This window comes from Oncorhynchus gorbuscha, linkage group LG03 (assembly GCF_021184085.1).
Source record: "Oncorhynchus gorbuscha isolate QuinsamMale2020 ecotype Even-year linkage group LG03, OgorEven_v1.0, whole genome shotgun sequence".
In the NCBI taxonomy this organism is placed as follows: Eukaryota; Metazoa; Chordata; class Actinopteri; order Salmoniformes; family Salmonidae; genus Oncorhynchus; species Oncorhynchus gorbuscha.
Window position 1 is genome coordinate 23195071 of NC_060175.1, and position 13658 is coordinate 23208728.

The 13658-nt window shown below is 45.1% G+C and overlaps 1 protein-coding gene across 3 annotated transcripts in view; it reads right to left on the reverse strand.

Moving 5' to 3' along the window:
• Positions 1-5926: 5926 nt before the first annotated feature.
• Positions 5927-13658, reverse strand: part of LOC124028752 (serine/threonine-protein kinase 38-like) — a 32799-nt gene continuing 25067 nt past the window's right edge. For 2 of the 3 annotated variants that reach the window (XM_046340728.1, XM_046340741.1), the window contains 6 exons: positions 12851-12912; positions 9691-9808; positions 9406-9529; positions 9094-9189; positions 8801-8895; positions 5927-8091 (listed from right to left, as the gene is read on the reverse strand). In XM_046340728.1, the coding sequence (XP_046196684.1) occupies positions 7934-8091; positions 8801-8895; positions 9094-9189; positions 9406-9529; positions 9691-9808; positions 12851-12912 (653 nt within the window). In that variant the 3' untranslated portion in view covers positions 5927-7933. The remainder of the gene's footprint in view (positions 8092-8800; positions 8896-9093; positions 9190-9405; positions 9530-9690; positions 9809-12850; positions 12913-13658) is intronic. The other variant, XM_046340735.1, reaches the window with a different exon arrangement.

Genomic DNA, 13658 nt, shown 5'->3' on the forward strand with positions numbered 1-13658 from the left:
ACGGTGATGCGGCCACTTAAGCTCCAGACATGTAACATTTTATTTATTTATTTAACTAGGCAAGTCAGTTAAGAACAAATTCTTATTTACAATGACGGACTACCCCAGTCAAACCAGGACGACGGGCCAATTGTGCGCCGCCCTATGGGACTCCCAATCACCGCTGGCTGTGACATAGAGCAGCATAATTCATAGCTCTTTAACCTGGTCTCGGAGCATTTCGTATTATTCTTTACGTAAATCCGGTTCTATGTTACATTTGATATGACACGTGTTAATTTGTGGATGTCCATCATCATCATTCTGATTTATGCAACCATACCAACGTAACATATCATACACATTTGTGTGTCCCGGATTGACATGTACCATGTTACGTGTAGTCTATGAGACCAGGCTACAACGTCAAGTTGCTATCTCAAGTCAGCAGGGATGGCCACAGATAAAGCGTCGACATCCTGGACGCAAACTAAAATGAATAGGACAGTCACTGCCGGTGTTCAACTGGACCCCAACCCGATATACTGCATCTTAGTCTACCAGTTCTGTTACATTGCACCGTTCAATATTATCAGCTCTACTGAAAGTGTTATCATTTGAATCCCATCAAACAATTTGTTATCATTGTGTTACATAGAACCTGCCTGTCTGTCTTCCACCTGTACAGTGGAATGCTGTGCACAACATTAGAGACCATTGTTACAAATCCTTCACTGCTTTTTATATGTAATATTTTTTTAAATGTCCTACGAAGCATGTAACTAATACAGGTCGCTCGGTGTACAGTGTTTCCTCCGACACATTGGTGCGGCTCGCTTCTGGGTAAGAAGCAGTGCGGCTTGGTTGGGTTGTGTTTTGGAGGACGCATGGCTCTCGACCTTTGTCTCTCCCGAGCCCGTACGGAAGTTGTAGCGATGAGACAAGACAGTAACTACTAACAATTGGGGTTAAAAAAAGAATGAGAAAAAAAAGGGTTTCCATGGCCGAGCAGCTGGACACAAGCCTAAGATCACCATGCGCAATGCCAATGTCGGCTGGAGTGGTGTTTCGCTCACCGCCGTTGGTCTCTGTAGCAGTGGAGACATGTTCTCTGGAGTGATGAATCACGCTTCACCATCTGGCAGTCGACGGACGAATCTCGGTTTGCCGGATACGAGGAGAACACTACCTGCCCCAATGCATAGTGCCAACTGTAAAGTTTGGTGGATGATAAATAATGGTCTGTGGCTGTTTTTCATGGTTCCAGCTAGGCCCCATAGTTTCAGTGAAGGGAAATCTTACAGCACACAATGAAATTATAGACTATTCTGTGCTTCCAACTTTGTGGCAACAGTTTCAGCATGACAATGCCACCGCGCACAAAGAGAGGTCCATACAGAAATGTTTTTTTTCGAGATCAGTGTTGAAGAACTTGACTGGCCTGCACAGAGCTCTGACCTCAACGCCATTGAACAGCTTTGGAACGCCGACTGCGAGCCAGGCCTAATCGCCCAACATCAGTGCCCGACCTCACTAATGTTCTTGTGGCTGAATGGAAGCAAGTCCCCGCAGCAATGTTCCAACATCTAGTGGAAAGCCTTCCCAGAAGAGTGGAGGCTGTTATAGCAGCAATGATCCAACATCTAGTGGAAAGCCTTCCCAGAAGAGTGGAGGCTGTTATAGCAGCATAGGAGAGAACCAACTCCATATTAATGCCCCTGATTAGGAATGAGATGTTTAACGAGCAGGTGTCCACATACGTCTGTTCATGTAATGTATGAACCCATGAGATGAACTGTGATTGCGCTTGTTCTTCCTCCAGACATTGAGATGTCAGACTTCCAACATGAGGGGAGGGGTGAGAAAAACCTCACCCATGGGAGGGTGACCCTAATGGTGGACCCCACCCTGTTCACAGACCACCCTGACACCATGCCGGGCCAGACCCCACCCTGTTTACAGACCACCCTGGCACCATACCGGGCCAGACCCCACCCTGTTTACAGACCACCCCGACACCATGCCGGGCCAGACCCCACCCTGTAACAGACCACCCTGACACCATGCCGGGCCAGACCCCACCCTGTAACAGACCACCCTGACACCATGCCGGGCCAGACCCCACCAGGCCAGACCCCTCAGCAGCAATCATACTCTTTTATTATAGTGTAACAGACTGGGCTAGCCCACTGAGCTAAATCTTCAGGTCTCAGGCAAGGTTACTAATCACTCAAGTGTGGTTCATCACCACGTCGAATACAATAGTACAGTCTATTATTAGGAATTTTACAAGGGGGGTATCCTGAAGTGTCCAGAGGGGGTGTCAGTGTCTGAGCTCAGGGAAGCTACCTCTGTATTAAATTTCACTACAGCACCTTCAGGTAACAAGACCTCAGTGAGTAACACAGTCACACCTGATCTGACCAGGACCCTGTTCAAGACCTCAGTGAGTAACACAGTCACACCTGATCTGACCAGGACTCTGTTCAAGACCTCAGTGAGTAACACAGTCACACCTGATCTGACCAGGACCCTGTTCAAGACCTCAGTGAGTAACACAGTCACACCTGATCTGACCAGGACTCTGTTCAAGACCTCAGTGAGTAACACAGTCACACCTGATCTGACCAGGACTCTGTTCAAGACCGAAACGTTGAGTAATGTTATGCAACGTTGCATGTACAACTAAATAACGCTACGGTAATCTGTTTTTAATTGCTTATTCTTCTTCATCTTGAATGTTCCGTATTGAGATAAATATATTGCCATGCACAAGAGTACGTGAACTATCAACTATGACAACAAATCAGAGGTCATAGTTAAAATAATGTGACCTCTGTCTGTTCCTGTCCCAGGTGCGTTACTGCATGAGCTGTGTAATGATGGAGCTAAGCTTGAGTTTGAGGTGTTCCTTGGGGAGCTTGTTGTCCCTGTGATGATGTCCAGTGCTCAAGAGGTGAAGAGGGAGTGTCACATTGTGGTTCTCACAGATGATGACATAGTGGATTGGGAGCATGACAGAGTAGGTGCCATAGTACTACGCCCGTCTCAGAGTAATTAGAATGAATAATAAATGACTGATAAAATGGATCATTTAAATGTATATTTTGGACAGTGCTGTTCATCAAATGTTTATACTTTATATTCTTGAGGATCTAGCAACCCAGCCTAATTTTGGAGTGAACACATTGTTTGATATTACTTCCTGTTTGATATTATTTCCTGTTTGCTATTTAATGTGTCCAGTTCTGTACAGCACCAGGCTCTACTGCTTCTTCAAGTACATTGACAACAGAAACATGGCCAAAGCCCGACTGAAGGAGAGAGAGGACTGAAAAACATGCATTGGCATCTAGGGTGAGTCACTTCCCATGCCCCAAATTAACCCATTGGCCCTTAGCCACTTCTCCTAGCCTCTTCCCCTTTGGTGTTTATCCTAAGGAAACAACCAGGTAAAGCAATCCAAGTGTTCCAATGCTATAGGCTACATAGACTCAGAAACCCTACAGAGATACTGAACATTATGTGTGTGTGTGGTCCTGCTGTATCCCAGGGTACCCCACCTGTAAGGAGAAAGTGCCCCTAGCCCCCCGACACATAGACTACTGCAGCATATATACTGGAGGCTGAGACAGGAGGGGTCAGGAGACACTGTGGCCCCATCCGATGACACCCCCGGACAGGGCCAAACATTTAGGATATAACCCCACCCACTTTGCCAAAGCACAGCCCCACACCACTAGAGGGATATCTTCAACCACCAACTTACCATCCTGAGACAAGGCCGAGTATAGCCCACAAAGATCTCCACCACGGCACAACCCAAGGGGGGGTGCCAACCCAGACAGGAAGACCACGTCAGTGACTCAACCCACTCAAGTGATGCACCCTTCCTAGGGACAGCATGGAAGAGCACCAGTAAGCCAGTGACTCCTAATAGGGTTAGAGGCAGAGAATCCCAGTGGAAAGAGGGGAACCTGCCAGGCAGAGACAGCAAGGGCGGTTCGTTGCTCCAGAGCCTTTCCATTCACCCTCACACTCCTGGGCCAGACTACACTCAATCATATGACCCACTGAAGAGATGAGTCTTCAGTAAAGACTTAAAGGTTGAGACCAAGTTTGTGTCTCTCACATGGGTAGACAGACAATTCCATAAAAATGGAGCTCTATAGGAGAAAGCCCTGCTTCCAGCTGTTTGCTTAGAAATTCTAGAGACAATTAGGAGGCCTGTGTCTTGTGACCGTAGCGTATGTACGGAAGGACCAAATTGGAAACATAGGTATGAGCAAGCCCATGTAATGCTTTGTAGGTTAGCAGTAAAACCTTGAAATCAGCCCTTGCCTTAACAGGAAGCCAGTGTAGGGAGGCTAGCATCGGAGTAATATGATCAAATGTTTTGGTTCTAGTTAGGATTCTAGCAGCCGTATTTAGCACTAACTGAAGTTTATTTTGTGCTTTATCCGAGTAGCCAGAAAGTAGAGCATTGCAGTAGTCTAATCTAGAAGTGACAAAAGCATGGATATATTTTTCTGCATCATTTTTGGACAGAAAATTTCAGATTTTTGCAATGTTACGTAGATGGAAAAAAGCTGTCCTTGAAACAGTCTTGATATGTTATTCAAAAGAGAGATCAGGGTCCAGAGTAACGTCGAGGTCCTTCATAGTTTAATTTGAGACGACTGTACAACCATCAAGATTAATTGTCAGATTCAGATTTGGGTTTGGGATGTCAGATTTGTGTTTCCAATCTCTCCAGAAGAATGTGATGATCGATGGTATCAAAAGCAGCACTAAGGTCTAGGAGCACGAGGACAGATGCAGAGACAGATGCAGAGCCTCGGTCTGATGCCATTAAAAGGTCCTTTACCACCTTCACAAGTGCAGTCTCAGTGCTATGATGGGGTCTAAAACCAGACTGATGCATTTCGTATAAATTGTTTGTTTTCAGGAAGGCGGTGAGTTGCTAGTTTTTTATATTTTCTGGGGAAAGTTTCGGCTTTTTCAAGAGAGGCTTTATTACTGCCACTTTTAGTGAGTTTGGTACACATCCAGTGGATAGAGAGCCGTTTATTATGTTCAACATAGGAGGGCCAAGACGGACTTCCAGTGTGTCCCCAACATCATCGACTCTCTGGGGGAGCCACCACGACCCACAACCACACCCACAGGTTGACGAGCTGGATAGGCTGATCAGCACCGATCCCCACCCTCCAATGACACTTGAAGGCATAGAAGTTGACCTTGTATATTTGGTCACTGAATAAAATAAATTCACTGGAAATCCACACTAATGCACAGTTGTATGAACAGTTTTGTACTTTTAATGTAGCTTAATTTTGGCCAGGTAATAGCCTAACCACCGATCAAGCAACATTACATTGGCAGAAAAGTGTGTATGTTCAAATCCTGTTGCTGCAGGATAATTTTGCTGCAACAATACCGGTCAAATTAAGATTCTACATCTGTACATGTACGCACACATACAAACACGCACACATACAAACACGCACACATACAAACACGGATTTGGAGGATGTTTACAGCATATAACCAGACCTACTAGTGTGTATCTGTTCAGTTGTCTTATTAATACTTCACCCCCATGTGTTATATTAAATGTGTGTTTGTGCTGTTTTCTTTCCTTTTATGGCGGATTACATTTCATTCGATGGAAATTGTTTATATGAAGGTTGCCGTTCAGTATCATAGTTTAAGGTTATGTACATAGTTTAAGGTTATATACATAGTTTAAGGTTATATACATAGTTTTTCTTCAAATAATTTGTTCCAAGAATTTCACAGCTGCAGAGGAAATTTGAATAAATATATTGACGACTGAACTAACTTTCGGATTTTGTGTTTTGCCTAATAGAACCTAAAGTTGACATCTTATATAAGGGATGGCTGTCCTGACAAAGACATACACATGAAGCCACAGACAGTATGCCACAGAGTTGGAAGAAACTTTTATTGAATGATGATATCATTTTAGCATTTAAAGCTTTTTTCTTTGCAGAGAAATGTGGTTGAGCTGAATACATTCAAAACCTCAGAAGTATTCAATAAGACACACACTCACATCTATGCATAGTATACTGTGTGTCATGCAGCAGAGAGGAATTATTGGGGTTTATACATGTAGTCATTTGCATATGGATATCTGTGAAACACATCAGCAGACATAATGGAAAGTATTGTACCGCCTGTTTGTCACGTCTACCTTTTCAAACAGCACTACAGTAGTAAGGCTGCGTTTACAAAGGCAGCCCAATTGGTATCTTTATTCCACTTATTGGTCTTTTGACCAATCACATCAGATTCGTTTCACATCAAATCAATATCAGAGCTGATCTAATTGGTCAAAAGACCAATTAGTGAAAAAATACCAGAATTGGGCTGCCTGTGTAAACGCAGCCTGTGTGTCTGTCATTCAGCCACTCAGGGCTTTCTTCTCCGGCAATAAAAACACCTTAAAGCACTCGAGTGAAAACTACACTTCAACGTCATTCAGTCGTCCATCTGGAAAGGACACTTTACAAAGATATTACTAAAGGGTAACTATATGGGAATTACCTTTTGTAATGACCTTTAAGCATAAGAAGTTACATAGCACTTAGAATTTTCATTTTCAAGAGAATACAATGCTAAGACTTTGAACAAATGGTTAGCGTTCCATAGCTGTACTACTACCAGATGGCATAGTAATTAGATGATTTACTAGTTACTCTAGTAAAGTCTCCTGTAGTTACTCCAGTAAAGTGAGAACAAGGTTACACACACACACACCTGAAAGTGCTATAAACACAGATATATGAAAGTTGAAATTCCATATTTAGGGAAGTTCTAAAATGTACATGAAATTCATGAATAACCAGCGTTATTCATAAAACAGTGGTACCTTTGTGAGTTAAAAATACTATATGGAAAAAAACTGAAGACTAAAATAAGAATCCTTTCTTTAAATACCAGCTTTAGAAAGTCCAGCTGTAAGAAAAATCAAGTAAGTAAGTTGTGAGAGCGAAAGTCCAGATCTTTCCATCATGCAATGAAACAACTTGACATTAAAGAAGGGGGATTCAAATGTTAAACTACTGTACAGCTCCTGTAGTTCTTTGGGTAAAGGCAGATTCAGACAGCTCAACATACACACACAACCAGCATTAGTTATATTGAAAACTAATACTATTTCAATCCAACAGCATTTAGAATCAACCTTATTGAAAATGTCTGTATTATACAAAATTAGAGAAGATAAATAACTGGGCACAACAAATGCAGTAAAGGAGAAGTGCTTCTTGCTTATATTTCTAGAGGAGTAGCAAGACCACGATGGAATTTTCTGTCCTTTGTTGAACATTCTCACTCACTAACTGGTGACATGACAAAAATCCCCAAAATAGAACCCTAAAATAGCAATTGTCTAACTCCTCCCTTGAAGGCAAGCAGTGATCTGATGACATCACAGGGGAAGTGATACAGACTGCTGGGAACCTGCCAGCTCCCAGAGAACAGTAGAGACGTTTTCCTATGAACAGTCTGACTGGTTGAGGAGAGGAATAGGGAGAAGGTTCTGGAGGGGCACAAAGGGGGCGGCTCTACGGCTGTTCAGTGCTGCTGGGAAGGTTAGAGTTAGGCTTCAGCTTTGAGACATTGGGTCCTACTCAATCAGAGCTGCTATCCCGGTTTCTAAGATCAAGTTTTACATTCGCAGAAAAGTCAAACAGTGGTCACAAGCGTTTATTCACAGGCTATAATGAATCCTGGTTCAGGAGGCCTGCAGGGAATTGACTTACCCCATGAACACAGTTGAACTGAACTGTCGAAATAAACAGATATTTAGCTTTTTTCATATTTGTGGTAATATGAAATAGAACAGTGAAGTGAAGACATCTGGGTGTTGCTGGGAGGTGAGGGGTTCAGGGGGCCATTGCAGCGAAAGGTATTGGGTCACAGTTCATCTCTTACTTCCCTTCATGTAGGAAGGGATGGCTCCCCTGGCTGTCAGGCCCTCAAAGCGCTTGTAGGTGTAGTTGATAAAGACCCAGTCCTTATTCTTATAGTCAGCCTCCGCTGCAGCTGCTGCTGCTGGGGACTTGGTGGGAGCTGCTGCAGCTTGGGAGAGAGAAGAGGGAGAGAAAAGAGGGAGAGAGAAGAGGGAGAGAGAAGAGGGAGAGAGAAGAGGGAGAGAGAAGAGGGAGAGAGAAGAGGGAGAGAGAAGAGGGAGAGGAAAGAGGGAGAGGAAAGAGGGAGAGGAAGAGGGAGAGAGAAGAGGGAGAGAGAAGAGGGAGAGAGAAGAGGGAGAGAGAAGAGGGAGAGAGAAGAGGGAGAGAGAAGAGGGAGAGAGAAGAGGGAGAGAGAAGAGGGAGAGAGAAGAGGGAGAGAGAAGTGGGAGAGAGAAGTGGGAGAGAGAAGTGGGAGAGGAAAGAGGGAGAGAGAAGAGGGAGAGGAAATAGATCAGGAGAAAGGGAGAGAGAAGAGGGAGAGAGAAGAGGGAGAGAGAAGAGGGAGAGAGAAGAGGGAGAGAGAAGAGGGAGAGGAAATAGATCAGGAGAAAGGGAGAGAGAAGAGGGAGAGGAAATAGATCAGGAGAAAGGGAGAGAGAAGAGGGAGAGAGAAGAGGGAGAGAGAAGAGGGAGAGAGAAGAGGGAGAGAGAAGAGGGAGAGAGAAGAGGGAGAGGAAATAGATCAGGAGAAAGGGAGAGAGCTTTATAGTTGATAGTCACAGGGTATACTATACAACCACACACACACAGAGTCAGAATAATAATCAACTCAGACACAGGAAAATAGTTTCTGCTGAAACTGTCTGTCTTTCTCTCACCTGTGGGTGAAAGGATGTCTGACTCAGGGAACTCGTCGAAGTTTGACGTGTCGTCGATGCTTTTAATCTCAATGGGGATCGCTGCAGGTCTCTCCCTGTGATGGGAAATGAGAGAGGGAGAGGAGAGGGGGGAAAGGAGAGAGGGAGAGGAGAGGGGGGAAAGGAGAGAGGGAGACGAGAGGACAGGGTAACAAATGCAAAACTGTAGTGAGGCCTGGACATTTGGACCTCTGAGATATAAAAACCTCATTGATTTAGATATAAACTGTTCCTTGTGAGTAGTCCCTGTGTACCTGATGTGGTCATAATCGACTCCCTCAAAAAACAGGTTTCTCTTGATTTCCTCCACTCCTGTCGCCCCGATCCGATGGTCTCCCTCACAGCAGAACCTAAGCAGTAAAATAGACATGTTTAGATCCTGAGAACAACCACAGAGGGATATAGAAGTGTGCTTGCCATAGATACAGAACTAGCTTGAGATTACATTGTAACCATTTAGTTGATGTTCATTCTTCTCAAGAGCAACATGCTGTACAGTAAGCTACAGAATGTTTATTCATCTCGCTCTATTTTTCAACATGTTGATATGTAGTACTGGTGTTGACCTGAGGATGAGATCCTTGGCCCTCTCTGAGATAGGTACTTCTGGAGGGAACACCAGAGTCTCCTTCCAGTTCATCACTTTTTTATAGGTTTCCTGGGGCGTCTCTGAACAGAAAGGGGGGTAGCCTGGAGAGAGAGAGAGAGAGAGAGACATTTAGACAGCAATCCTAATTCAATCATAACTTGCATCAAACTGACATCAATGCGTGATTTACACAAAGGTTTCAGTTACTAATGCCACTCTTAAGTTAGGGCCTGTGTTTCCAATCAACAGATATCCCTCCTACCAATCAACATCTCATACATGATGACCCCCAGGCTCCACCAATCACAGAGCTTGTTGTATCCAGTCTGCATGAACACTTCTGGGGCAATGTAGTCTGGAGTTCCCACAGTGGAGAATGCCTGAGAAATGGTGAGAGGAGAGGACAGGGGGGAAATGAGAGAGGGAGAGGAGAGGGGGGGAAATGAGAGAGGGATGGGAGAAAATGAGAGAGGGAGAGGAGGAAAATGAGAGAGGGAGAGGGGGAAAATGAGAGTGGGAGGGGGGAAAATGAGAGAGGGAGAGGCGGGAAAATGAGAGAGGGAGAGGGGGGAAAGGAGAGAGAGTGGGAGAGGAGGGGGGAAATGAGAGAGAGGGGGAGAGGAGGGGGGGAAATGAGAGAGAGGGGGAGAGGAGGGGGGAAATGAGAGAGGATGGAGAGGAGAGGGGGAAATGAGAGAGGGAGAGGAGGGGGGAAATGAGAGAGGGAGAGGAGGGGGGAAATGAGAGAGGGAGAGGAGGGGGGAAATGAGAGAGGGAGAGGAGAGGGGGAAATGAGAGGGGAGAGGAGAGGGGGAAATGAGAGAGGGAGAGGAGGGGGGAATGAGAGAGGGAGAGGTGGGGTAAATGAGAGAGGGAGAGGGGGGGAAATGAGAGAGGGAGAGAGGGGAAAATGAGAGAGGGGAAAATGAGAGAGGGGAAATGAGAGAGGGAAAAATGAGAGAGGGAGAGGGGGAAAAATGGAGAGAGGGAGAGGGGGAAAAATGGAGAGAGGGAGAGGGGGAAAGGAGAGAGAGAGGGAGAGGAGGGGGGAAATGAGAGAGGGAGAAGAGGGGGAAATGAGAGAGGGAGAAGAGAGGGGGAAAATGAGAGAGGGAGAGGAGGGAAATGAGAGGGGGAAAATGAGAGGGGGAAAATGAGAGAGGGAGAGGAGGGAAAATGAGAGAGGGAGAGGAGGGAAAATGAGAGAGGGAGAGGAGGGAAATGAGAGAGGGAGAGGAGAGAGGGGAAAATGAGAGAGGGAGAGGAGGGGGAATGAGAGAGGGAGATGAGGGGGAATGAGAGAGGGTGAAGAGAGGGGGAAAATGAGAGAGGGAGAGGAGAAAATGAGAGAGGGAGAGGAGAAAATGAGAGAGGGAGAGGAGAAAATGAGAGAGGGAGAGGAGAGGGGGAAAATGAGAGAGGGAGAGGGGGAAAATGAGAGAGGGAGAGGAGAGGGGGAAATGAGAGAGGGAGAGGAGAAAATGAGAGAATGAGAGGAGAAAATGAGAGAATGAGAGGAGAAAATGAGAGAGGGAGAGGAGAGGGGGAAATGAGAGAGGGAGAGGACAGGGGGAAAGGAGAGAGGGAGAGGGGGAAAATGAGAGAGGGAGAGGAGAGGGGGAAATGAGAGAGGGAGAGGACAGGGGGAAAGGAGAGAGGGAGAGGACAGGGGGAAAGGAGAGAGGGAGAGGACAGGGGGAAAGGAGAGAGGGAGAGGACAGGGGGAAAGGAGAGAGGGAGAGAGGGGGAAAGGAGAGAGGGAGAGGACAGGGGGAAAGGAGAGAGGGAGAGGACAGGGGGAAAGGAGAGAGGGAGAGGACAGGGGGAAAGGAGAGAGGGAGAGGACAGGGGGAAAGGACAGAGAGAGGGGAGAGGACAGGGGGAAAGGAGAGAGGGAGAGGACAGGGGGAAAGGAGAGGGGGAGATGAGTAGAGAGGAGAGAGGGTTAAGGTGCCTGCAGACTAGGTTCTTACTGCAATATTACTGTAAGGCCCTTTTGAGACACCATAGCAACAACATAGCCAGTAACACTGCTTCAACAGTGTTACTGGCTATGTTGTCAGAATTAATCTAAAATAAATCAAGAAATCTGTAATAGATGTTGACGTTTTTGTAGAGGAGGTCTTAGTTGGGAAAAAACCTTCAGAACATCAAAATGTCACAAAATGTGACAACCTCCATAGCCCAGACAGTAGAACAACCTCCATAGCCCAGACAGTAGAACCACCTCCATAGCCCAGACAGTAAAACAACCTCCATAGCCCAGACAGTAAAACAACCTCCATAGCCCAGACAGTAAAACAACCTCCATAGCCCAGACAGTAAAACAACCTCCATAGCCTAGACAGTAAAACAACCTCCATAGCCCAGACAGTAAAACAACCTCCATAGCCTAGACAGTAAAACAACCTCCATAGCCCAGACAGTAAAACAACCTCCATAGCCCAGACAGTAAAACAACCTCCATAGCCCAGACAGTAAAACAACCTCCATAGCCCAGACAGTAAAACAACCTCCATAGCCCAGACAGTAAAACAACCTCCATAGCCCAGACAGTAAAACAACCTCCATAGCCCAGACAGTAAAACAACCTCCATAGCCCAGACAGTAAAACAACCTCCATAGCCCAGACAGTAAAACAACCTCCATAGCCCAGACAGTAAAACAACCTCCATAGCCCAGACAGTAAAACAACCTCCATAGCCCAGACAGTAAAACAACCTCCATAGCCCAGACAGTAAAACAACCTCCATAGCCCAGACAGTAAAACAACCTCCATAGCCCAGACAGTAAAACAACCTCCATAGCCCAGACAGTAAAACAAACTCCATAGCCCAGACAGTAAAACAAACTCCATAGCCCAGACAGTAAAACAAACTCCATAGCCCAGACAGTAAAACAACCTGTAGCTCACAAGTTAAATTTGCATTACCAGAAAAGTCCTGAATTTACCAAATCGACCTCAGACGTTTCTCTAACGATACATTACATTTACATTTAAGTCATTTAGCAGACGCTCTTATCCAGAGCGACTTACCATACACTTGCTGCGGAAATGTAACTGACGTAACAGTGAGTGTGCTGTATATCTCCTTACAGGGACAGGACTCCAACCACCTGCACATCAGATGTGTACTGTACTGTGTCTGTGCTCCTACGCTGCCATTCCTCACTTCATCCAGAGACAGTCTCTACCGAACAACAGGCTCTCTAGCGTGACAAAATGGATTTTCTTTGGAGCTGCTATTACTCTTTCACATGAGAGAACACTTTTTCCTATGAGTAAATAAACACAACCAACACGTTTAAAAAACAGAGGTCATTGTGAAACCGTATACTACAGTCATCCCTGTTGTGTTTATGAGGAGGTTTAAGGGAAGCTGAGTAGTTATTGAAGGTAGGCAGAGCTCCATGACACCCACCAGCTGGCGTCTGTTCCTCTTCCAAGTCTCTGCTTTCCTCTTGGAGTTCATGTACTGAGATGCTGTAAAGGAAAACATTATTTGTCACAGGCACAACTCAACTAAACACATCGGTGGAAAATGTACAACAAATCATGACAAATAAGTGCCTTCAGAAATGATTCATACTCCTTGACTTATTCCACATTTTGATGCGTCACAGCCTGAATTCTGTGTCACAACCTGAATTTTAAATTTATTTAAACGATTGTTTTTCTCACTCATTTACACACAATTTCCCATAATGAAAATGTGAACAAAATGTTTTTAGAAATGTTTGTAGATTTATTGAAAATGAAATACAGAAATGTATAATTCACTTAAGTCAATACATGTTAGAATCACCTTTGGCGGCGATTACAGCTGTGAGTCTTTCTGGGTAAGTCTCTAAGAGCTTTGCACACCTGTACAATATTTTCCCCATTATCCTTTTCAAAATGAATTGTTAGGTAAACATTTTCAAAACTGTAACTCAGCCGCTGAGGATCATTCACTGTCCTGGGTAAGTAACTCCAGTGTAGATTTGGCCTTGTGTTAGGAAAGCAGCCTGAAACAGGTTTTCCTAGGATTTTGCCTGTGCTTAGCTCCATTTAGTTAATGTCTTTTATCCTGAAAAACTACACTGTCCTTTACAAGTATACCTATAATACGACGCAGCCACCACTATGCCTGAATATATGGAGAGTGTAATTGTGTGTTGGATTTGCCCCACACACAACACTTTGTACTCAGGACAAAAAGTGAATTACTTTGCCAAATGTTTTGCAGT